The sequence below is a fragment of the Trypanosoma brucei genome, chromosome 5 (genome assembly GCF_000002445.2).
Source record: "Trypanosoma brucei brucei TREU927 chromosome 5, complete sequence".
NCBI classification, from domain to species: Eukaryota; Euglenozoa; class Kinetoplastea; order Trypanosomatida; family Trypanosomatidae; genus Trypanosoma; species Trypanosoma brucei.
In genome coordinates this window covers 569,652-595,563 of record NC_007278.1, presented here as the reverse complement: position 1 = coordinate 595,563, position 25,912 = coordinate 569,652, and the positions used below count along the sequence as shown (strand labels likewise).

At 50.0% G+C, this 25,912-nt stretch overlaps 7 protein-coding genes across 7 annotated transcripts, besides 8 other annotated features; all 7 read right to left on the bottom strand.

Annotated features, from left to right (window-relative positions):
* Positions 1-25,912: part of a sequence feature (sequence corresponds to BAC RPCI93-1P6) that runs on past both edges of the window.
* On the bottom strand, positions 106-3,609 carry Tb927.5.1910 (hypothetical protein, conserved; the record flags this gene model as incomplete). Its single annotated transcript, XM_839772.1, has 1 exon — positions 106-3,609. One exon carries the CDS (start codon positions 3,607-3,609, stop codon positions 106-108), a length of 3,504 nt encoding a protein of 1,167 aa, XP_844865.1.
* Positions 3,901-3,924: a microsatellite.
* Tb927.5.1900 (hypothetical protein, conserved) lies at positions 4,488-6,320 on the bottom strand (the record flags this gene model as incomplete). Its single annotated transcript, XM_839771.1, has 1 exon — positions 4,488-6,320. The coding sequence occupies one exon, from the start codon at positions 6,318-6,320 to the stop codon at positions 4,488-4,490; it is 1,833 nt and encodes a 610-aa protein (XP_844864.1).
* Positions 7,398-7,436: a microsatellite.
* On the bottom strand, positions 7,718-10,723 carry Tb927.5.1890 (hypothetical protein, conserved; the record flags this gene model as incomplete). Its single annotated transcript, XM_839770.1, has 1 exon — positions 7,718-10,723. The coding sequence occupies one exon, from the start codon at positions 10,721-10,723 to the stop codon at positions 7,718-7,720; it is 3,006 nt and encodes a 1,001-aa protein (XP_844863.1).
* Positions 10,770-10,804: a microsatellite.
* Positions 11,220-11,256: a microsatellite.
* Tb927.5.1880 (ecotin, putative) lies at positions 11,595-12,059 on the bottom strand (the record flags this gene model as incomplete). The annotated part of the gene is made up of 1 exon (XM_839769.1): positions 11,595-12,059. One exon carries the CDS (start codon positions 12,057-12,059, stop codon positions 11,595-11,597), a length of 465 nt encoding a protein of 154 aa, XP_844862.1.
* On the bottom strand, positions 12,534-15,197 carry Tb927.5.1870 (hypothetical protein, conserved; the record flags this gene model as incomplete). Its single annotated transcript, XM_839768.1, has 1 exon — positions 12,534-15,197. The coding sequence occupies one exon, from the start codon at positions 15,195-15,197 to the stop codon at positions 12,534-12,536; it is 2,664 nt and encodes an 887-aa protein (XP_844861.1).
* Positions 12,556-12,603: a sequence feature (GA-rich).
* Positions 15,432-15,451: a microsatellite.
* Tb927.5.1860 (hypothetical protein, conserved) lies at positions 15,506-17,035 on the bottom strand (the record flags this gene model as incomplete). The annotated part of the gene is made up of 1 exon (XM_839767.1): positions 15,506-17,035. The coding sequence occupies one exon, from the start codon at positions 17,033-17,035 to the stop codon at positions 15,506-15,508; it is 1,530 nt and encodes a 509-aa protein (XP_844860.1).
* Tb927.5.1850 (hypothetical protein, conserved) lies at positions 17,769-25,643 on the bottom strand (the record flags this gene model as incomplete). The annotated part of the gene is made up of 1 exon (XM_839766.1): positions 17,769-25,643. The coding sequence occupies one exon, from the start codon at positions 25,641-25,643 to the stop codon at positions 17,769-17,771; it is 7,875 nt and encodes a 2,624-aa protein (XP_844859.1).
* Positions 17,770-25,644: a sequence feature (Repetitive protein. Number of repetitive motif uncertain.).

Sequence of the window (25,912 nt, the reverse complement as noted above, 5' to 3'; positions counted from 1 at the left end):
CCCCTTCCTTACTTCGCCTTTCCACCGAGTTGCTCGTAGTCCAGAGTGAAGGTGCACAAACACACACACGCACTGGGTTTAACGAAGTGAACAGAAAGGCGACGATCAGAAGGATTGGGCACAGCACTGAAGGAAACTTCTCTCAGCGACACCGCTTAGCAACTTAAGGTTGTCAGCGTTTGACCCGAGGTTGTCATACCCAACTAACGAAGAGGCAAACGGAAAAACCACCTGCACACCACCCCGGCAATGCCACCACCGCTCCATAAAATATACAATCATGCGCCGCAGCCACCAATGCTTCTGTCTTGCAGTAAGACCTCCAACGCCGGCAGCGCTACCATTACTGCATTCTTCCACTGCTTCCGAGAAACTAAAGGGCTCGCCAGAACACGGTAGCCTCCCAGCCACTAGTGGCGTCTCACCTTCACCCCCATCCTGTTGAGAAACTGCGTCCCCCACCACCGCTTCAGTATGCGCAATCATCTCTCGTACCGTCAAAGGCGTCATATGCGTCGAGTCACATGCCACCTCACCATGTGGTTCACTTGACGAAGTCGTGGCGGCATGTGACGCCTCTGCGCCCTTATCATTGGTTTTTGAGGGATGTGATATGAGAGGGGAAGGTGGTAAAACGGAGTACGCGGTTGCTGCAGCTTGTACAGTCTCAAGATACTCAACGTGTGCATCCCATGCCCCACTGCGCCGAAGTTCATCAAACAATGTGTTTTGAGGTTCTGACAAAGGCCCAAGGGACTCGCAGAACCGCCGTGGACAACCAGTAGAAAAATGCAGGAAAACGTCAGCAGCGCACGCTACTGTGCGAAACACTTCGTCTACGAGTTGCACGAACTGACTTGAGACCAAGCTACTCTCTTCACAACTGTCACCAACTCCTCGATCCGCGGGCGCGGTCGTGTTATTTGCCCCTGTGGTTGCCGTGGCCACACGCAGGCGAGCACTAGTTACGAACAAATTGGCCAACTGCTCTTGTGCCTCATTGCAGAGAGAGGCCGTGCGCAGCACTATCAGCGCCTGAAGTACCATGAGCAAGTAGCATTGAACCTCCTGTAGCTCGTACAACAAGGGATGTAATTTGCCAACGAACGCGCCATTTGCTTGTGCGCTATTGTCCCACACAAAGCGCAGGTGGCCAGCTGCGAGTACTCGTGACTGTTCCTGTAGTGCCGCATCAGCCAGGCGGCAACCCTCCATGAGTACAGCCTCGCAAAACGAAACCGTTGCCTTCGAGTTGGCGCCCTTACTGTTACCACCTTCATTTGATCCAACGTTTGATGTGTTGAATGAATTGGTTGCCGTTAACAAGGCCGAGACATAGTTAATGTTTTGCTCAAGAAATACTGAATGAACTACTGCCTTCTGCAAAATATGCGGGTACTTCAACATGATATGTGTAAGCCCCACTGCGCACGGTGCAGCACGCAAGACAATCAGGCAGCGAAGACACCACTGCCCAAGTTTTACGACAGTTCGTTCGCTCTGCGGTCCGGCGCATAACATCATGCAAGTCATAACAGTAGCCACGGGGACCGACACTTCTGTGGGAACCTTCTCTGGGAAGTTCCACTGAACCTCATTAGTAGCAACCGAATTAGATTTACTGTTTCCGCTGTTTTGAACATCGTGTGGTTGATGGGGCACGGCCAACGCCGTTTCGGCGGAGGGAGATGGAGCATTAATGGGAGGAGTGATGCCTCCTCCTTCGCCTTGTGTATAATTTATGTTCTGGCCTTTCATAGAGCTCACCATCATCTCAAAGACATTTGTCAAGTCGTGCTCTTCAATCTCCTTGTGTTCGCCGCCTCGCGCATTCGGGATGCCCGATGTCCTGCCAAACGTGTCTTCAATGAAAATTTGTGTGATACTGATCTGTGATATCACCTCCGACTCACCGTCCTGAGTTGCACGTTGTGCTCCCTCTTCCTTGCCAACTGACAACAGACTCTCTTCCTGTTTGAATGTTTTTTTATTATTACACCTCTCCTCTTCCGCCAACGCCGCCCATTTCAATCCCTCGTATGTAACAATGCAGTAAGCAAGTGCAACTTCGTGTGTCCACTGCTGAGGTAATTTGGAGAGCTCATGTGCGTGGCGGTGAAGTATAGGGTAAAGCTCCGTGGGGCTCACCAGCTGCAATCGGATGAGGATACCGCAGAGTGTGAGTGTCCACAAAGAGTCATCAAGCATACCAACAAGGGACAGTATTGTTCTTGCTAGAGATTGTTGCGCACGAATCGCCATGGTGTGGTAAGTCTCGCTTTGGGGTACCCCGGTCACTTTCTCAGGTGTTTTCGCCACGTCGACGCAGTCATCGCTACGCGGCCGCATCCGTTGCGAAAGAAGAACAGGAGCCACAAGTTCTGTAAGACGCGAGACAACGATGCGAGTAATCGCACTCATTGAACATCTCTGTGCACTCTCCTTGACGAATGCTTCGAGGAGCAATGAGGCGAATGGAGGGTACAGACTGCATAGTCGGGTCACCCCCGCTGTGGTGCGCAGTTCCTGCGGCAGAAGCTGCATGCACTGTCCCAAATAAGCCGCCTTATTCGCGTTGCCATCACCACTTGAAATGGTAGGTGGCCGCAAATTTTCTCGAGCCAGAAGAAGAGGCCTCACCAACTCCTCTAAAAGCTTTTCTGTGGCGTGGCACATGTTGGAACTGTTGTCCCCTTCGATTGCGTTGTTACAACGACGCCTCGGTACCGGCATTTCTGCCTCCGCTGCCGTATCGAACGGGAGAGGGTCAATACTTTGAGGTTCCCCTTCTTCCCCAAGCAAAAGTGGAAATGCTCCGTTCGATATTTCTTCTTCCTCACGCACGTAGCTCCCCTGGCTACAGGAGGAAGAGAAACTGCTACTAAAACTGCTACACGTGCTGATCATAGTGGCGCTAGAACTACGGATATCTCCCCTCCTATCCTCATAACACGCTGATTCGAGACCGTCATGGTCTGAGCAACTGAGTGGGTTGCGGCTTGCTGTTGATGCTCTTACATCTGACTTCATGAATGAACCCCATCCCCAACTTCCAGCATGACTCCCATTTTTCTTAGTGGACGTCCCCCCGGTCACTTCCCAATGTAAACTTGACACCTTCCTATTTTTCCTGAGTAGCAACTTATTGGTTGACACTGGTACGGAAGAGGGACCTTTCCTTCTCGTGGGACTTCTAAAATTCGACTGCCTCTTTGCAAAAGGCAGGACCAGCGCCTCAAGTATTGCCTGGAGTTCTGACGGAATGTTCTGCTCGATCGCATCCCCTGTACAAGGCGCCGCTTCGCTCGACAGCGGCGAGCATACGGACTGCTGAAAAACATCAACTGTAGGAACTAGCAACCCCTCTTCACTAATTGAATCCTTATCCGTATCTACTACACGCCGACCCCGGACTACCCCGCCACGCACGCTGGCGACATAGTGGCGCAATAGATTCGGTTCGATAGACAAGGAAGCTGCAAGTAAATACATTCGCCGCGAGAGGTCGGATTCCGCATACGAATGGCGGTAACGTCTTTTCCGTCGGTGGGTGCCAGGTCTGGTACCAAAGGCTCCGATGGATTTATCCTCATCAGAGAGATTCTCCATGAGGTAACAATTGGATAAACAACTGCCTTGTGGGTTAGCGGTGATATTCAAGCAGAAACAAAAGGAAAAACAGAACGTGAGAAAAAGAAAATCATGGAAGAAATTGGAAAAAGCAGGCCAACACACAGAGAATTATTTTCACACGAAGGCGAGGGTGGCAACGTGAAGCCAACATTTCGCCTCGAGTCCTTTCCTCTTTTCAATATCTTTTTGTCTTTGAGTTCTGCAATCGCAGCCGCAGCAGGGCATCAATAAACATCAATCGTTCTGTTTCCCTAAACAGTACCTGTGTATATATATACATATACATATACAGACGGGTGTACCGTTTAACGAGTTGAATGGAAGTGACAAAATAAAAGGGAACAAATACATGTAAGGCGTGGAGGTGAAAACTAGCGAGAGGAATTTCACAAGCCTCTCAAGCACAACTACAAAGCGGTGAGAAGCAACAAGCCAGCCCGCCAAACAAGAGAAACCAAATCACCAAATTTATATAACCTGTTCGGGTTCTTGTTTGCTTCAGTTTGTTTGGTATGCACATGGTGCTCTCTTCGCGCAGTCTGCCAAGCTGGTCCCTACTTCTAATTTTGCTTTTATGTGATCACGTCCCCTTTCTCTTCAATCCCTTTCCTTTACCTCTGTCTTCCTGCCGTTTACCTCCTTCCATCCACTCCTTTACATTGGGCAGGCAGAGGGCCCCTCCCCCTACCGCACCATCCTTCCACAACCTCTACCAGGCGTGAAAGTACTCCGTCATTTACCACAACATCACCTCCCCCCCCTTTCCCTCAACACACACGCTAACAACAGTGAGGAAAAATAATTAAAAAAGTGGGCTCAGTTCACCACTATCAAAAATCACCCAGTCCGCTACCTCATATGGTTTCATCCTTCACTCGCTGCTGCTGCAGCTTCCGCGCTTTCTTCCGCTCCCTCTCTACGGTTGCGATGGACATCTGCTTCAGCTCATGACGATCGTGAATTTCATTTTCTGGGAAATCGTCGGTAGGAGCTGGTCCAAACCATCTTCGGCAGCCGACGGGCATTTCATCCGCCGAAGTGCGGCGTCCTTTACCGCTCACACCACCGGAATCCGAGTGATCACTGCCCAACTCACCGCTCCCGCCATCTGCCGGTGTGGCGGAGGTTTCGAGACGAATGCATACGTTTGTTGGAGGAAGAGAATAACGCCAGTTATAAATGGACGTCGCCACCGATGCCACATCCTCCACATCCACAAGCTCTAACATATTTTCCAGCTTTGCTGCCGTCGAGTTCAATACGCTAACGATTGAGTCACCGCGTGCATTACAGAAGGCTAATTCATCTTCACACACCTCATCAAACATCGACACGTGTGTAGAAGCGGACATGACATTGATCGTGGCACAAGCCACGGTGTCTGCTAGACGCTGCACGCCAGCGCCAAGATCCATCAGCAGCTGCCCAAGTCCCTCTTGTACGCGCTGCGCCACATTAAGCTCGTTCTTCCGATCGTTGAGGTACGATTCAAACTCTTCCAGCACACGGCGGCGCACAAGTGCGCGCTGCTCGGCAACATTCGCGACAGAGTTCGCGCCCCCAGTGGTGCGTTCTTCCGTCGCCGGCGGCTTTTGGTTTTCGCCCTTCAACACACTCCTGTGAACAACATTCTGCTGTTGTAATTTCTCCCACTCCTCCATAAGTTGGCTTCGCTCCTCCTTTAGCATGGCATCTGCTTCCTCCGCCTCTTCCGCCGTCTGCATTAGCTGGGCGTTCGCATCCTGGCGCTCCTGTAGTTTTGAGATGACTTCATCCACTGTGTTACTCATAGTGACCTCTTTGAGTTTATTGTAAGCCTCACGCAGCTGCTGCTGTTGCTCTACATCCTCCCTCCTTTCTGGCTTCTGTGTGGTCACCCGAGAGACTTTCTTTTGTTGGTTCCCACCGGCCATGTGCTGACCAGCACGACGCTCCTCATCCCTTTCAATTTTATCCTTTAACCGCTGCGCCTTGCGGTCCAACTGTTTTTGTTTCGTCATCACAAATGCCCGCCTCTCCTCCAGATCCTTATTTTGTGCCCGGCGCTCCCGCGTAAGTTGTGCCTTCAGCCGCAGCACCTCTGCCTTAGCCGCATCCCTTCCGTTCGATGCCTCGGCTGCTACTGTGTTGAGATCGCAGAGATCCTTCTCTTTGTTCTGCAACGTTTTTTCCATTGCTGCGAGCTGAGTATCAAATCCCGCCTGCTCTTGCTGTAACCGCTCCAAAAGCGCCTCGTATGTGCGGCGAATGGCATTCACCTCGTTGTGCTTAATGAGGCACTTGTCCAAACGGTTCTCAAGGCCACGAATCTTTTGGCCCATGGCGGAGTTGTCCGTTGTGAACTTTCCCTCCTGGAGAATATATCCCGTCTCCTCTACAGTCCGCGCAATCTCTTTGGTGAGCTCCTCTTTCTTTCCGTGCACACTGTTGAGGCTGCGCTTCAGCAAGCAAAGTTTGTTATGCAGTTGCTCCTCCTCACGGCGCAGCGGATCGATCTCTACACCGCGTCGCTGACCCCGCTGCGCCTGCTGAAGAATTACATTAAGTCGTTTATTTTCCAGGCGCAAAGCTGTGAGACATTCTTTGTTGTGCCGCACTTCTGCCTGCAGGAGCTCCAACTGTGTTCGTTGCCCCACATCGATAACGCTCTGCTTATACTTGGCCACTTCGGGGTCCTCTTCGTGCATTTGCCCTTTACCCTTTTTGCCACCTACTACTCTCGCCATAGCAGGAAAGTAGAATAATAAGGAAAAAAAAGGTGAGAGACGGAGAGCAAAAGTGGGAGGAGGGAACAGCAGGAAATGACATGTGCACACACACACACACAGAAAAGGATTAACAAAGCAGTGGAGAAGAGAAACAAAAGGGATCCCCATTGGCACGAATAGACGCGAAGAGACCATTGCGAAGGGGGAAAAAATCGCGAAAGTACCTCTCCATCATAGAGAAAAAAATAAATAAACAACAGATAATACAAGCAGCGACAACGCGGGTGATAGTAAAGGTTGTCATTATACATTAACTGCTATGCACACAGTTTAAGTGCTCCGCACATTACTTTTGTGAAGGCGATAACTGCAAGTTCTGAATGGATAGTGTGAGAAACGTTGTCCTACAGCAAGTCGAAATTATTAAAGTAATCAAACGAAAGAGGGAAAAAACACGTGCACATAAGTGAACAAAAAAGAGGCAAAGGTGACGAACAACGAAGTGACATATTCTTGCTGCATCAACACCCAGCCGCACTCCCTTAAATGTCCCGTGCGCATTGCAGCAGGGCGTACACCCCTTTTTCCTTCCATACCCCGCATCATCCATGCCTGTTCAAAGTAATGGCCACAAACTTAACACGGATGGGAAATGAAAGGAATGGGAAAGAGGAATAATACAGGCTGAATGGGCACAGCAGACCCATTCCTCACTGAACCGCGCACGCAGACGTTTACGCTCGAGCGTGAAAATCACAGCAACACATATTTACACATGATACGGTTCACTTCTTTCCAACCTCACCACCTTTGAGGAGCAGATCTTCCCTTTCAGTCGTTTCTAACGTTTACACCCTCATATCTTCGCGTTCGGTCGGTCTTACACATATTCTCTCTTCCCTAGAGTTAAACTGTGATTCTTACGCTACAGATGTAACCATACACGACATTGATGTGCGGCAGAGGGATGGTGGAAACATGACAGATCAACACAATGACAACTTAATGAGTTTGCGGAGCACATCACAAGACAAATGCGACAAGAAACGAAAGATCTGTGTGTGTGTGTGTGTGTGTGTGTGTGTGTGTGTGTGTACGATCATTACTGAGGCACTTTAATTTCCGTTTCCCCCTATTCGGAAGCTGCCCCGGCGTCCCTTCCTTGATACCCATCGGTGAAGTCGTTCGCACCCCCAACATATGCAATGCACACGCTTTCATCACTGCGCAATGATAACACTGCTCACTCCTCACTGACTCAGTGAAGAAATAATGTTGCGCTGCGGGATAAGAAAGGGGGAAATTGCGGCAGCAGAAAATATACACAGGGCGCCACATCCACAGACGCTACTAAACACTCGTGCTGCATGCACAGTTCACCACTTGTAGACTAGTGTCTCAACAATTGCCCACAACAAGAACCAACCAGCGTTCGACTCAGTTAAGCACTCAACAGCCAAATGGTAGATATCGCCATTGTAAAGCTGCGACAGCTCAAACATGGACGACCACTCGCGTTTATCCACTTCCAGCGGGGCCTTCTCCTCTGCTCTTCCAGGGATACTTACCGTACCTTCACCATATTCCATCTGCGTGCTTCCTATATTTCCACTCATCAGATTTGTAAGTGCGCTGATCTCTTCCCTCACAAGCGCGCTCACGTACGGTAGAAAGAACCAATACAGAAGGCAAACCAAACAAACAAGCGGAATCACAAACACCCTTGTTCGTCCCCACAACGTCACGAGGGAAGGTTCGACAGCCTCATGGACTTCTTCCGTGAGGAGCGTGATACCGTGCAGTTTTGCCGTGTACCATCGGCGTATCGATGCCTCACGTCGTGTAGCGCTGACACAAACGTGCACGATGCTGTCGTACCATGCTTTTGCAAGGTTCTTCACGGGAGCGGCAACAGTAACCCAAAACTCCTGCCAAGCACGCCACCACTTCAACGTGAGAGATGTGCCCTCCACAGCAGCGGGGAAAACCGCGCCGCCGCCCCCACCAACACCGAAGCAGCCAATCTCTAAAGAAGCGAAGTTCGACACCAATAAGAACGGCCCAGCAAAAAGGATCTTTACTGTAATCCACAAAAGCTTCACGAGCGATGCCACGATCGAAACAAACGCTAACAGGGTATCCAATAACAGCCGCGACGGATGCTTTAACAGAAAAACTATAATACTCAACGGGTAGGACGCAATTTCCAGTGGGTAGAACTGAGTCAGAAAACTGACGAGTGCGGACGCAACGGTAACACAAACGGACACCGTGTACGTTATCATCATTGAAACACGCACGGTAACATGCTCCTCTAGCCAAATCAGAAGTGGCTCAAACGTAGAGGAGAAAAACCTCTTCATTTGTGGCAAATGCTTGTAAAGATCATAGAGTCCAACAAACAGAGAAATGATGGGCCATATATTTACCAAACCTACAAATGTCAACCGCAGAGCCCGCCTGTATGGCAGACCTGTAGACGCTAGAAACACTGTCCACGTCGGCATACCCAACTCATACATGGCAAGCATGCGTCGTTGCTCCCTAAGGGACGCGGTGTAGGGATGCGTCCCGGGCTCAGGCATCAGCACCTCCCGCAGCACAGCATTAAAGTTTGGGTCTTCCGAATACAGCGTGACAATTGTATCAAAATGCACAGCGGTTAGTTCCGGCATTAAACGAGACCGAATGGTAGGCGCAATTTGAGGAAGGAAGTGGAACTTCTCCGCGCTTTCATGCAGCACGTTCCCCTCCCCTGTGCTGACTGTCGGATCGGTTTGCACGCTCGTCACAACTGTCTGCTGACTCGTTTGTCGAGTACCGAAGCTACATTGAGGTGTCAATGACGTCCCCACCCACCCGTCGTCCCGGGGAAAATCATTTGTTGTATTTTGTTGCTGTCGGCAGTCGCACCTGCCGCAATCATCAAGCGCTGCAGAATGCTCCGCATAGCGCATACTCGGTTCTTGCCGTGTTGCATGTATCCACCGCCCTTCTCCCGCACTCATCTCAGGAGGAGCTGCTGCAGTGCTCACTGACGCATGGCTACGCGCAGGGCTTAAGCCTGTGCAGCTTCCCGTGCAACCAGCATATTTGTGACGCCTAACCCCAACACACGGTAAAACGTTCGTTATCCCGCGTTGCTCCTGCTGATCCATCAGGTACTGATCACCGGGGCAGTTGTAGTACTCCAATGCTCCTTCTAATGTTGGAAAAAAGTATACATTAACCACCTTGGCTTCAATAGCAAAGCGACTGGAAACCAGGCGCGGGTTGTAGTCCATTGCAGTCACATCTTCATGCTTCACCTCAACTACTTCTACACCGACTGTACTGTGATCCTCCGCTTTGCTAGACGCACAACTGCCTGACATGGCACCTCCTATCTTCTTCTGAAAAAGCCCACGCAAAGGCAGCGGCGGCAGCGCTGATGAGTTTTCCATCGACTCTTCACAATCCGCCCTCGGTACACACCGAAAAGTTGACTGCCTTCCACAGTCCGCGAATGCAGGCGGCGTACCAAAGAAATACTTGCGAAGCTTATTTCGTAATGTGTCCCGCGATGTTTTGTCCCTGCGCTCCACGGGACTGATGATAAAAGCGAAACGGTCACGTGGCCGTGCATTGTGGAGCCAACGTACTGTGTGACCACTGACCTCCCCGTCTCCTAGTCGCCTGTGGCTGAAGTAATCCCAACCACCAGCCACAGTTCGCCAACCGCCCAACGTCACGTAGTGCAAAAGCACCGGTGGTAGGTGCTCTAATCCGTAGGGATAAAATATGCTGCTGTGTGTGGGTTGAATACTGGAGGTTTGTGCAGCAGGTGACGCACGACGGGGTGTGGCGTCGCTGCAGGATGTGATTTCCGCGAATTCACCCCATACTCCTTCTCGTTGCTTCGACACCTCTATCACCATCGACAAGGATTGGCCCTCCATACCTTTTGGACCACACGAAGACAAATCCATTTCCTCTTGGGACCGGCCGCTTTGTTGCAACTCTTGCACTAACCCCCCTTGATATTTCACTCCCAAGTAATGAGCGCTCGACGTGACTCCGTTCGACTGGACGAAGCCCGGACACACACTGTCCTGAACTAACTGAGAAGACTTGACTTTACGAGTTCTCTCACTATTGATATCTGCGCTTCGAGATTCATCTGATGCACTTTGCATAACAGCGTCGAATGCGGCACCGACCGAACATGGTTGTGCTGCATCTATATCTGTTGGGTGGAGTGGCGCGGATGTTTCCTTCCGTTGAAGGCCACCCAACAACATATCTGTCACTCCACTAAAGTGTAATGACCCTCCCGATGAGCCAGGGCCCTCCGATGACATATCCGCCACACGTGGATCACCATGTGAGTCGGAACTCCGCATACGCCGCAAGTTTTGACAGGCCACTCGCCCGGCGTTGACTGCCGTTTATATATAAATAAATATATATATATATATATTTATGCCTGCGCCACCCAAAATTAGAGGTAAACAAGTTCTGGGTCGCTTTTACACCTCCCGCGATGTTATTTAAGACAGGCGAGGTGACGCTGTGAGTGACTGTGTTGGTGGTGGTGGCGCGTTGAACTGTTTGAAAGGGGACACGAAAAAGGAGTTCTTACGCCTCCTATATCCTTCCCCCCCTTCGCCGCAGACACCAACACAGCACCGCTCCGTACTACTAAAGGGTGCTTTTGCTACACCAAGTACCTCCCTCTTCCCCTGGTACAGTGTGCCAAGGTCCGCGTGGGTACACTGCGGAAGGCAACAAAAGACCGCGCGAGCGATGTTGAGCGTTTACAGATGAGAAGAGGAGAGATCGAGGCATATATACATACATATATTCTTTAGATTTTGTATGCCCGGTATATGGCAACAGATATATGTGTATCTTGATATATATATATATATACATACTCGGTATGTTACACGCACACTGACGGCCACACTAGTACATATCACTCATTCCACTCTTTGCCTCCTTGTTTTGTCTCATTTTCTTTGCTCCATGTGCGGTCCTTACGAGGCGAGAGTTGAGCAACTGAAAAAAAATAATACATGACACACAGGCACGCAACCACCAAAGGTGGCACCTAACAACATTACCCCCCCCCCCACACACACACACCCCGGGTATTGACAAAGGTATTCTCTTCCCCCTCCACAGGGGAGAGGCTCTTCTCTTTGCCGCTTACTCTTCAGTACATTAAGCCATTCACTCCAAACACAACGTACGAATCCATACGAACTGTAGCTAACCCGCCCTCTCCTCGATCTTGAGCAGACCCTCCGGTTCTGTGGGTTCCACCTTCTGCATATCAATGGGTGTCCACACGCGATACCTCAGCTCCGTATTATGGGGGAGATACACTACCACTGGTAGTTGGCTGTTGTAACGAATGAAGTGCTTGGTCGGAACGGGGACGAAACGAGTCGGTCGGTGGAAAGAACGGATTGATCTACGCGTGGTTACGAGTGGCTCCATCTCTACCACGTAGTAGCTATATCCCCAGCCGTGAATAACCTCCTCCCTCACCACGCCGGAGACCGTACCCGTGGCCAACCCATCCTCCATCACACGACCTGGGATGAGCTCCACTCGGTAGTTTTCCTCTTCATCTGGTTTCTCTTCGAGCAGTATAATGCAGCAGGTCTGGTCGGGACCCGGCTCAGGGTAAGGGGCCTTGAAGTCAGCGAGTGTCGGAGGTCGGTCTGTCATTTCTTCCCCCCCTTACTTTTGTTTCCTCTTTCGAACTTTTTCTTCGCTTCGCTTCCTTTCGCGGGTAACTCAGCGCCCTCTTTAGAGCAATACAATATTTATGATATATGGTGGTTCTACTTGTTCGTAAACTTCCAACAAAACACGACAAAAATGGAAAAGCTGAAATGGCACGAGTTAGTCACAAAGTTTGCAGCAACAAAAGAAAGAGTTATTTTTAATCAGGGTTGGATGCCAACGCTTGTACAAAACGATGATAACAAACGCGCGAGGGAGGTGGGCAATGGCAAAACAGAACAAATGGTGAAGTATGGAGGGCAGATACCGCACTGACGCACAAGAGAAAGATATCCCCCCCTCCCATGATTTACACCTCCCCAGCTTACCGTCGCACAAACGCGTTGTTTCACACACGCAAAGACCAAAGCACCCACTACTCCATTCTGCCTAATTCATGCTCGGTCTACCCTTCGCTCACCGTTTGATGGTTGCCTCACCTTCACCTTCACCTTCGTCCTCTTCCTCCTCCTCCTCATCCGCGTCCATCACTCCTGTTGGAAAGGAGCCGAACTTTTTATTCCATTCCACATAACGACGAACTTCATCCGCCCCGACACTTGGTCGAGAGCGTCGTAGCGCCCTAACAAAGTCCTTTCTTTGGATAGGCCTTAGCTCACGTATTTCGAGATCCTTCAGCTTCTCCTTAAGCTCACGCACCGCATACATTGCCGCTTCAGAACACAATTGTTTAATGTCCGAACCCGAGTATCCTTCAGTTGCCGTGGCAACATGCATGATGCTCTTCTCGTCCATATCACTCACACTAGAAGCGGCTTTTCCAGCGCTCTCCGCACTTTGACCAACAGCCTGCCCACAGTTAGTACCTGTCTGTTCAAGTAGCATCTTTATAAGCTGAGCGCGCGCATTGATGTCGGGAAGGGGGATGTAGAGCCGCTTTTCCAACCGCCGCCTTGCTGCTTCATCCAATTCGTCAGGCCTATTTGTGGCGCCAATGAGAAGGACACGGTCCCCTTGGTTCGTGGCAACACCATCAAGTTGCACGAGAAACTCGGTCTTCACGCGCCGCACAGCGTCCATTTCGCCCTCGCTACGCATGGAGAGGAGGGAATCGATTTCATCAATGAAGATAACACTCGGTTGCTTCACCACGGCAACGGCAAAGAGGCAACGAACTAACTTTTCACCGTCACCCATCCATTTCGACATCACAGAAGAGGCGCTAATGTTGAAGAAGGTGCACTGTGCACGGTTCGCAATGGCGCGAGCAATCATCGTCTTCCCCGTGCCTGGTGGACCAAACAGCAGCAGCCCACGCGGCGGACCTCGAAGACCGACAAAAAACTCCGGTCGCTGCAGCGGCCACACAATCACTTCCTCCACGCTCCGTTTGGCGTGCTCAAGACCTGCAATGGCATTCCAACCAACACCACCCCCACCACCGCTGTGCTCAATGATTTCTGAAGCAACTTGCGCTACAAGACGTGCATCCAGCGATTGGAGGATCGGAGGAATACTGCCATCCGGCAGGAGTAGAGAGGAGGGGAAATCGCTACGGTCATCGTCGGAGCTGGAGGCTCTTGAGCGCTGCTTCAGTCTCCGCGCCGGAGACAATCTGTTACTTTTGACGGTGGAACTTACCGATCCTGTCGGAGGAGGAGGAGGAGGAGTGCCACCAGTAGAATCTTGAGTTCCCTTGTCAGCTGACGGCACATCACCATTGGGTCGCACGGGTTGTCGCTGAAACGGTGGTGTGAAACCCGGGTATCGCACGCCTGGTGCCGGCTTTCGCCGCTCCATAGAAAACTGAGGTGGCACCCCGCGCCCCGCCTTCAAGTCCATTTTCAGTTGTTCACAGGCAGTAACAAAGCCGCCGGCGCTGCTCCCAGGTCCCCGTTCATTTTCCTCGTCGCCCCCTTTACCAGCTCTGCTGCCGTGAGCGTTGTGACGACCTGTCCAAGGGTCTCCCCTACGATTGGCAGTGGACGAATTTTCCGCGCGTTCAATTGCTTCTCCCTCGCCCGAGGCCAATTGAGAACGTTGCAGACTCCCGGAAACCTTTGCTGTGCTTCCCGTGAGAGGAGACAGACGGGGGGCGCTGTTCTCGTCGGTGGTACCTGACGGCAGCGGTTGACCTTTTTGGGTATGCGGTTGTGATGAAGTGGCGGACCGCTGGGATTGAACGATTCTGTTCTGTTCAGACCGCTGGGTCTCCTGTCGTTTTGTTTGGTCGGTCGCCGGGGTAGGGAGGCTGCCAGTAACTGTACCTTCTACGTCGGGATCACATTGTTTCCGTGATTTCAAAACCCCTTCGCCAATTCTGACCACAAAAGAGGGATTCCGCTTGCACGAGGATGTGACACTTCCGTCGTTGTCGTTGTCGCTGTTGTCGTCTTGCCGTCGCCGTTTGAGAACTCCTTCGCGCTGCTGTGTCAGAGTCGACTGAGTGAAACGATTACCTAGTTGGCTCAGTGTACCGGAGCCTTGAGTCATAGAGAGCTCTCTGCCGTCTTTCTGTGTGGCACCGACCGCCTGTTCTGCTGTGTCCAACAAAATCGCCCCTAGCGCCGGATGTGACTGCCGAAGGAAAGGCACCGGATCCTGCACGCTGGGGTGACGGACAGGTTCTGCCTCGCGCTCTTCACTCGTACATAAGATGGGTGCCAACGCGAGTTCTTTGTCGTGATTTATCAGGCCCTCTAGAAACGTACATGTTGTACCAAGCGCCATAGTGCGGTTCATGAGCAGCAGCTGCCCTACCTCCTCCTCACTTCCCATAATGACATTGCTCACGCCTCGCGGTTTCTGTCTTTGCTGCTTACGACAGGTTGCAGCAAGCGTAGATTCAAACGTGACCGCTTGCATATGCTTCTGGACAACGCTTACCATGAAGCTTCCCATCCGCTGCATAGCTTTTTTCTCTTCGAGTGTTTCAAACTCACTACTCTCTATTATTCTCTGACTTTCCTGAAGTGTCTGAATATGATGGTGTTCACTGGAAACAATCGTGTCGTACACAGCGCGCCGCAACAGATTCGCCCCCTCCTCTGCAGGGGCAGTAGAAAGCACGCATGGTTCCTTTTTTTTCCTGTGATGGATCTGACGCAAACATGAAAGCATCCGAAACGTAAACTCCGGTGCAACCACCGGGGACTGCAGCTATGTCCTGCTCTGCTTTGCAGAGTAGCCTACCCTGAGTAAAGGGACGTTCATTCAACCAAAAACATGGAATTGGGGAGGAAAGAGAAGAAACAAAGAGTTGAAGAAACGATGTCGAGGTATACGTATACGGTTCAAATAGAACCAAAGGACTGAAGTTAAGGTTTGTGTTTATTTATGGACGGGTGGCTAATGGCAAAGCAAAGCAAAGCAAAACCAAAAGCAATGGACAAAGCAGACAAATATTTATGCACCTACTCTTCAATTTGCTATTCAGCTTCACAGAAAAGAGTACAAACCAATAACAACGACATCACAGCCACCTCACACATGAGCCACAGCGCAGCCGTTCCACTTTCCACACCGCTTACGGCAGCATCTACAACGTCCTCACTGTCGGATGCGGTGCATGTAGTTGCGCCCGCCGTGTGGTCGACCCTGCGCTGCCACTCGCCGTCTGCAGCAGTAAGCTCTGAACAAAAAAGTGACATTACCTTCGCTACCCACTGGTCGAATGAATTATTGAGGGTAGCGACTTGCATTGGTCCCTTTACCTCCTCATGTTGAGGAACGCAACGCTGCAGTAATTCTTTCGCCCTCTCAGCCGCCACACGTATGTGTGGAAAAAAACAAGAGGAATACATGTCTATCATGCACTGCTCCACCGCATGATCCAGTGAGTGGCGCTGGTGGCGTTGCACCTGCTTTTTAGATACCAGCACCGAATACAACTGCCTGCGATGATGCCATTGCTGTAGCGACTGCAGCGAGCTCTGAAGCAATAGGCTCAAATCTGCATTGTTAAAGGAGCACAGCGGGCTCGACTTGGGAGGAGTGGTAATAGCTTCCACTCTGCTCCCGGCACAAGGGCCCCACACCTCTATGGGTATGGCTTGTGTCAAACATTTCCTGAGCGAGGACTCTATTTCGTTCCATGAACCTTCCAACGGCAGCTGCTCCGTTGATTGTCGTGCCGCTTCGAGTGATAATCCCTTCTCCGTGATAGCTGGCGGAAGCTGGTTGGCCACACTGTCAACGAAGCTGCGCAAAAAATTGCGCGCCCATGGGACCAGAAGCGACCGCCTGTTTGCGTGGCGGTTAAGGAGTTGAAGCACGGCGCCCCTCCTTTCTTCCCATGGCGATGGTGTGGGCGGTAACTTAACCATATTCACCTCCGCGTGCCTCCGACTGATTTGAGGAACCGAAGCGGTATCTGTCAAAGCAGCACTTGAAGATGTGGGCGCAGTGTCCAACACCAGCTTCACCGCACCAAATTTAGACCGGATCGTATTTCCTCTCTTGAGATTTTTTTTCTGCAGGCTCGTCGTCGATGCCACTAATGGCGCTTCGGTGGTCTCTGGCGACGTCTTGAAAACAAGGGGTGACGGATGGACGGAGCCGTCTGACACACACTCAGCGAAGCCCTGTTCTACCGTACCGCGCTCCCACACCGCCGCGCCGTTGTAATAATTACTCTCCCAGGTGTTATGACTACACATAGTCCCGTGCTCTACAATTTTACTCAAGCCTCCGGCACTGTTAGCATCATCATTATCATCCATAAGACGAGAACCGGAAGGCGATGCGGTTGAAACTAAATTGCTGAGCACATCCCCGAGTGCGCCTACCGAAGAATGGCCGACATCAGTGCCGTCACTTGCACTCCCAAAGGTTGCGCCAACACTACGCTCCTTCTTATTATCTTCATCATCTTGGGGGGCCACCAACGAGTCAACATATGCCTTCCCAAAGGACTTCACCTCCGAAACAATATTCGTCATGTAGGTCGAGAATTGCATCTTTCCTTTCCCTTGTGAGCCTACCCTACTGGATTATCCATAACATCTGATATTTCCCAAACAATAATGATAAAAAATAAGGTAAAATAAAATGGGAGAAAAGGATAGTCACAGATCGAAACGAGTGACAGAGTTAGAACCTCACTAGCACTATTAATTTGACCAAGTACATATGTACATATGCATCATGTTGCTTTCGATAAGTATAACACGGCGAAAGTGCCACCTCCTTTGAGTCACTAGAAAAAGCATGCAAAAACATTAAAAACACTTAAAATACGATATTCACACAACTGTGGCGGATCATAAAAACATTATACACTAGCGTCCGTCCTTCAAATATTCCATTTCCTGCTTTTGCAGGTAAACACTAAATGTATACACACAATAGTCGTTTTAAACATCTGCTATCCATAACGTGAAGTGCATCTGATAGCAAAACTAAAGCAATCACAAAAAATATGTATCACTTGGTCACACAACGCCCCTTTCATTCTTTGGAAAATATGAACAAAAGATAATGTCACCCGTCCATAAACAGTAAAGGTCCCCTTTGCTTTTTTTCGTACCCCACCTCCCACACGAACGTACAGAAGCTCCAGTGCTGCTCGCAGCCAAGCTCATAATTCCACCCTCTACAGCCCCCGCTGAGGGATCCCGTAGCTCACGGTCCCTCTTGACGCAACGGGCCTCATACAAAACAGAAAGAGGAGATAATAACCCCTCTTGTGCCTTACGCCTCTTCATTTCCCGATTCCGATGTGCTTTCAGGCGTAACAGACTCACTTCCGCTTTTTCCAGTAACCTCAGGTGTCCATACCTCTGCGTTGCGTGGCATCAAGGGCGGTGACGCGTGTTGCGGAACACGTTCTCTCGGCACAACGCTCCACTGAGCAGTTGATGGCCGCTGCAGCGCGGCGCGTCGGAACGCACCACCAGCTCCGGTGCTGCACCGCCGCTCGTGTGCACCATCACCTGCAAACGTAGTCACCTCTGTCGTTTCAGAGGCGACCGATACAGGCACAGGAGAGTCAGTTGTCTTATTAACCCTTAAAGGCTGTAACCGTGTTTCTCTTGGGCAGAGTGGGACTAAATCGAAGCGATGTCTCGACGAATCGGGGAAACGCGTCGCCACGGATGCACGAGGAGGTGTTACCAGCAGAGGGGCCAGTTTCCCAGCAGGGCGCCGTCTCACTGCTGGAAGAGGGTTGCCACCACCAAGATACTCGCAAGCAGCAAGCGCCGTAAGGAACTGGGTAAAGTCATCAAACTTTACAACATGTGGTCTACTCAGTGCTGCAAATGTCGTTTGGAGCAGCTGGTTGAGCCCCGCTAATGTTACGTCTGGACGACTTCCCAGAGTTTGCACCAAAAACTCCTCGAAGTTTCCGTAGCTCAACAACTTGCCACTGCCCCCTGCTGCGCCATTATAGAAACCCCTGATGAGTCCGAGGTCCTCTGTGCTTAAGTGAAAAGCATCAGCTCCACCAAGTGCCAGCTGCGTGCCCCACCGTTTCAACGCGCAGGGTAGGTCTTTCCTGCAACAGGCAATGAATTGCTTATAAGCAGACCCACCGCCCAATCCCCGCAGTACTCTCACATCGGCAACAGTTGGGCCAGTAAGCTGCGGGAGACGATCCTCATCAACACAAACCGCAGTGTTGCCATAGAAGCCACTCCCGTTATCACACTCGGATACAGGATGATGTTGCAAAATTGTATCCCACAGCCCTCTTAACCCTTCGGGAGCCGTGTTAACGCGGTCGATCGCATGGACCTTTGCAAGTCGTAACACAATACAGCGCATCTCATCTTTACTGCCTTCGTCGTTGGGATTCTCCCGTAGCTTGAGTGCACACTGCCTAAACTCCAGGTCGGTGGAAAGTTCTATGTCCGACAGAGGAACACCGTACGGTAGCGGCGGTAAGAATGGGTACTTATTGAAAATTGACTCATTCTTCTCCTCCTTCTGTTTCGACAGCTCACAAATGTACGCAAACATTTTCGTGCCAAAATGCTGGGCACCTCTACAAGCAGCAGCGATAGCTTGTGCGTTGCCATCTGCCACTAGATCGTGGTGGCACAGGTGCGCCCAGGGCTGGGGCACGCCACGGGGGTTGGCTCTGTCGATTGGACCGTTATGAATAGCAGTCCCAGCCTTCATCTCGTTTGCTGCCTTCTCTGAAAGTTGCATCCGCCGACCTTCACGTACCGCCAGCGCATGTTGTAAAGTATCCGCACGAGGGGAGCCCCTAGACAATTCGATAACCCGTCGAACAGCCGCAGCCTCAACCTCCTCAAGGTATGCTTTAGCAAGAAGTGAGACTTGACACTTGTACGCCTGAGAGAGATCCTCGCTTTGAAATATCAACTCCATTGCTACCTCGTCAGCCTCAACCTCCCTCACTGTCACGTTACGTTGGCTTAGGCGTGATGCCTTGCCGAGTATCCTCTCGATGAAGTGTCGCTCTCTCCCTAACTCCTCTGCCTCCCGCTGAGTGATGGGTATGATGTCTGAGAGGCTTTTCTGACAATGCTGTTCCCGTTTCTCAAAATCACCAGGCCACTGAGACACATCACAACCAAAAATGGCACTCTCGACACCACCGTACGTTCGATCGGGAAGGAATTGTCTGGCAACAGCCGTACGCGGCAGCCGAACGCCCATTCCTTGTGGAGAGTCACTTCCGCTCTGCGTTCTGTCGGAAAGGACCTTGGTTTTTGGGGCGTCAGGTCTGCCAGCTCGCACGAAGTCCAGTAGACCCAATCTCTTTCGTTCATACAACCCATTCAAGCTTGTGTCGTCCCCGGCGACCTGCAGTGCCCCCACCCGGTTTTCGTTGGTCCTGGTTTCCTGTTTTGCCGACGACAACGGCCCCAGTCGTACCAATGCGCAGTGCGCTGGATGCTGGTCACTTTCACCTGTCGCTAAGGACAGTGAGCCTAACGACGGCGACAGCCGCGGAGCATCGCTGTGGCCAAGAACCCGTCGATCCCGCGATACTATCGGGTCACGCACGAATGCGCTTGGCGACCACGGCACCACCCTCATAACCTGGTCGTCGATAGCGGACTCTCTCACGTCTGGTACTGCAGATATTGCAACTGATGAGGTTGACCTCCCTCTTCCATTTGTCAAAGAGTTACCGCACTCTTGCCTCGACGTTTCCCCCTTGGAACCGGAAAGATGCTCGAGGCCGACTTCCACCATTTCACCGTGCATAAGGTTTTGCACCGCCTCTACAGTCAAACAATGGGTGGACAACCCATCTCCACAGTTGGGTCTGTGTCGGCATCGTCGCACCGACAGCTTATCCAATGCGTCAGTTTGAATCTCTCCTTTTTCATAAATCCACGACATGTTACGCGTGTCGCCTCTACATGCGGCACGGGGGACTTTCATGGAATAGTGTGCAATCCCACCACTCAAACTAAACAAAAAAAGGTCCGGCTTACTTGCAATTTCGGTGATTATTATACTAGGAATCACGCTCACTTCCCACAACGAAATCAGCTTGGAGGTGCGAACGTGCCTCGGCATCACTTGGAGCCTCAACCTCCCCGGGTTCTGAGGTGAATCTGCCACACTCACACAACCCTCGATACCACCAATGAGTTTTACGGCATTTCGCAACCTTCGGCTTACGTTCAACACCCTGTCCTGCCGCGAGGCCGCATCCTCATCTGCCATTACAGTTAATTCCTTGAAAAGACCAAGGCTACCACTATTCAATACGAAATGTTTTGTGAGGACCTGCCGCCCTTCAGCATCCATCAACATAACAACCATCAATGACCCCTTTGGTAAGTAAGAGCACTTCTTGAAGGGATATCCAGAAACCCTCGGTATTAAACACGAAGTCTTCTTCCCCTCCACGACGAAGCCCTTAAAAAGATGGGGAGATAAAGTCCCTAACCCGACTACCCCACCTACAACACTGCAAACGGTACCAATAACCGACTTCAAATACCGACCAAACCTCAATAGCGGAGACAGCTCTCTCTCAGCGCACAGTTGATGTACAACCACATTTGTCTCACGCACAACAAGTAAGATTGTTTTTTCATCACATGCTTCGTGCACCTCCGCATCTTTCATTAAGCTGTCAAACACATGAGCCATAGAAAGTGGTTGTTCGAGAATACCACACACACTCACTGGCATTTGCTCATCACATGCTTCGTGCACCTCCGCATCTTTCATTAAGCTGTCAAACACATCAGCCATGGAAAGTGGTTGTTCGAGAATATCACACACATTCACTGGCATTTGCTCATCACATGCTTCGTGCACCTCCGCATCTTTCATTAAGCTGTCAAACACATGAGCCATGGAAAGTGGTTGTTCGAGAATACCACACACACTCACTGGCATTTGCTCATCACATGCTTCGTGCACCTCCGCATCTTTCATTAAGCTGTCAAACACATGAGCCATGGAAAGTGGTTGTTCGAGAATACCACACACACTCACTGGCATTTGCTCATCACATGCTTCGTGCACCTCCGCATCTTTCATTAAGCTGTCAAACACATCAGCCATGGAAAGTGGTTGTTCGAGAATATCACACACATTCACTGGCATTTGCTCATCACATGCTTCGTGCACCTCCGCATCTTTCATTAAGCTGTCAAACACATGAGCCATAGAAAGTGGTTGTTCGAGAATATCACACACATTCACTGGCATTTGCTCATCACATGCTTCGTGCACCTCCGCATCTTTCATTAAGCTGTCAAACACATGAGCCATAGAAAGTGGTTGTTCGAGAATACCACACACACTCACTGGCATTTGCTCATCACATGCTTCGTGCACCTCCGCATCTTTCATTAAGCTGTCAAACACATGAGCCATGGAAAGTGGTTGTTCGAGAATATCACACACATTCACTGGCATTTGCTCATCACATGCTTCGTGCACCTCCGCATCTTTCATTAAGCTGTCAAACACATGAGCCATGGAAAGTGGTTGTTCGAGAATACCACACACACTCACTGGCATTTGCTCATCACATGCTTCGTGCACCTCCGCATCTTTCATTAAGCTGTCAAACACATGAGCCATAGAAAGTGGTTGTTCGAGAATACCACACACACTCACTGGCATTTGCTCATCACATGCTTCGTGCACCTCCGCATCTTTCATTAAGCTGTCAAACACATGAGCCATGGAAAGTGGTTGTTCGAGAATATCACACACATTCACTGGCATTTGCTCATCACATGCTTCGTGCACCTCCGCATCTTTCATTAAGCTGTCAAACACATGAGCCATGGAAAGTGGTTGTTCGAGAATACCACACACATTCACTGGCATTTGCTCATCACATGCTTCGTGCACCTCCGCATCTTTCATTAAGCTGTCAAACACATCAGCCATGGAAAGTGGTTGTTCGAGAATACCACACACACTCACTGGCATTTGCTCATCACATGCTTCGTGCACCTCCGCATCTTTCATTAAGCTGTCAAACACATGAGCCATGGAAAGTGGTTGTTCGAGAATATCACACACATTCACTGGCATTTGCTCATCACATGCTTCGTGCACCTCCGCATCTTTCATTAAGCTGTCAAACACATGAGCCATAGAAAGTGGTTGTTCGAGAATACCACACACATTCACTGGCATTTGCTCATCACATGCTTCGTGCACCTCCGCATCTTTCATTAAGCTGTCAAACACATGAGCCATGGAAAGTGGTTGTTCGAGAATACCACACACACTCACTGGCATTTGCTCATCACATGCTTCGTGCACCTCCGCATCTTTCATTAAGCTGTCAAACACATGAGCCATGGAAAGTGGTTGTTCGAGAATACCACACACACTCACTGGCATTTGCTCATCACATGCTTCGTGCACCTCCGCATCTTTCATTAAGCTGTCAAACACATGAGCCATGGAAAGTGGTTGTTCGAGAATATCACACACACTCACTGGCATTTGCTCATCACATGCTTCGTGCACCTCCGCATCTTTCATTAAGCTGTCAAACACATGAGCCATGGAAAGTGGTTGTTCGAGAATATCACACACATTCACTGGCATTTGCTCATCACATGCTTCGTGCACCTCCGCATCTTTCATTAAGCTGTCAAACACATGAGCCATAGAAAGTGGTTGTTCGAGAATATCACACACATTCACTGGCATTTGCTCATCACATGCTTCGTGCACCTCCGCATCTTTCATTAAGCTGTCAAACACATGAGCCATGGAAAGTGGTTGTTCGAGAATATCACACACACTCACTGGCATTTGCTCATCACATGCTTCGTGCACCTCCGCATCTTTCATTAAGCTGTCAAACACATGAGCCATAGAAAGTGGTTGTTCGAGAATATCACACACATTCACTGGCATTTGCTCATCACATGCTTCGTGCACCTCCGCATCTTTCATTAAGCTGTCAAACACATGAGCCATGGAAAGTGGTTGTTCGAGAATATCACACACATTCACTGGCATTTGCTCATCACATGCTTCGTGCACCTCCGCATCTTTCATTAAGCTGTCAAACACATGAGCCATAGAAAGTGGTTGTTCGAGAATATCACACACATTCACTGGCATTTGCTCATCACATGCTTCGTGCACCTCCGCATCTTTCATTAAGCTGTCAAACACATGAGCCATGGAAAGTGGTTGTTCGAGAATACCACACACACTCACTGGCATTTGCTCATCACATGCTTCGTGCACCTCCGCATCTTTCATTAAGCTGTCAAACACATGAGCCATGGAAAGTGGTTGTTCGAGAATATCACACACACTCACTGGCATTTGCTCATCACATGCTTCGTGCACCTCCGCATCTTTCATTAAGCTGTCAAACACATGAGCCATAGAAAGTGGTTGTTCGAGAATATCACACACATTCACTGGCATTTGCTCATCACATGCTTCGTGCACCTCCGCATCTTTCATTAAGCTGTCAAACACATGAGCCATGGAAAGTGGTTGTTCGAGAATATCACACACATTCACTGGCATTTGCTCATCACATGCTTCGTGCACCTCCGCATCTTTCATTAAGCTGTCAAACACATGAGCCATAGAAAGTGGTTGTTCGAGAATATCACACACATTCACTGGCATTTGCTCATCACATGCTTCGTGCACCTCCGCATCTTTCATTAAGCTGTCAAACACATGAGCCATAGAAAGTGGTTGTTCGAGAATACCACACACACTCACTGGCATTTGCTCATCACATGCTTCGTGCACCTCTGTGTGTTTGTGATTTTGCTTTGGCATAAAACCAAAAACAACTTGTTGTGCTCTATTCTTTTGAATATCGCTCTCCCTCATCTGTTGCTCTTCTTTTAGACCCCCGTTTTTGTGTTCTTGTTCTCTGACAGTGTTAACCTTTTTAAATGTGTGTGCATTCCTCCTGCCTTCTTTTGCGGGTATCATCACTCCGTTGTATTCGTCTTCAGATGAAGAAGAACTTACTTCTCTTCGCTCACGAAAGCATTCAGGTTGCTGCTGACGCTGTGGCTTGCACTCCCTTGCTTGCCGTCTCATAGACGGGGGCAGCGTTGCTTTTGCTGACTTATCTGACCTCTGGAAAGCACCTTTTATCGCTTCAATACTCATCGGAAGCTGTGCCTCAGCTTCTGACCTGTAGTTACCGCATAACTTGCTGCGTATAAAGCTAACTTGCAATGGCGATGTTATTTCCGAAGGTGGTGTTGCTGATTGTATGGATGTATGGTAACTCATGCTGACCTTTGTATGGCCTTCGGGTGGTGAGGGTACAGGTATATAACATCGTTTTTTTATTAGTGTTGGTTTTAGTGGTGACGCGTGGTGGTGTTCATTGTTTGTTGCTGGTGCGCAACTCTCATCAAACTCTGTGGCATATTCCTCGCTTTCAGAAGTGTGTTGCCCGCGGCGCGGCGCACTGTAGTACACAAAGCTTGGGACCATTGGGGTGTCGCCTTCACGTTGTTCTCGGTAATCGGAATCGTCGCTGCTGTGTTTCTCTTCTTCTACGTGCGCCACAATCTCATTCTGTTCCTGAAATACATGTAAGCCGATGTATGAGGTTCGTTTTGATATTATTTCCACCTGTAAAGGTTCAGTAGGCGGGGTAATATCGGCTTTTCTGACACTCTCGGTGGAAAAGTGGGTTCGTTCTTTCTCCGTGACGGACTCGCACACGGGGCCGATCCTGCGCTTCCCCGCATTACGGATAAAGTAAAGAGGGAGGGGCTCCTCACATATATCATTGCTGCTGCTGCTTCCGGTCGCAGATGATAACTCGTCATTTATGGAGCTGCGACTGTTTGGGTAACGTGGGGTTACTTCATGGTGAAGCACTTCGTTTCCTATAGTTTTAGCAACATACATGATGTCAGTCTCCTTCCCATCATCCTCAACTCTCTGAACGTTATAAAAAACTCCTCCATCTTCACCTTCACCGCTGTCACTGTCACCGTGTTGATGCCGCTGTTGCTGTGTTTGAAACCGCCAACGCCACCTGCTGCTGCCTTCAGCATTACATGAAGCGGGTAATTGTAAGAAATCAACTCTACCCATTGTGTTGTTCGTAGCGCCGGAGCCTACCAAGTGTTTCTGTTGTTGCTGTTGTTGCATCACGACGCTGATGCACGTGTTTTCAACAGATATATTTTTATATTGATATTTATGGACAAAACAGTTTTTTCCCCCGTAGTTTTTCGTTGCGTACTTGTGCAGAAGGAGTAACAAAAAGAAAGAAAATATCCCCAAAATGCTTCAGTCCTGTTTTCTTGTTTTTTTTTTCGTCCGCCCTTCCTCTTCCACTGCCTGCAATAATAATAACGTAGTTCAAGCAATGAAAATACAAAAACGAGCTCTTTAAAAAAAAGAAAATGAGCCAATAA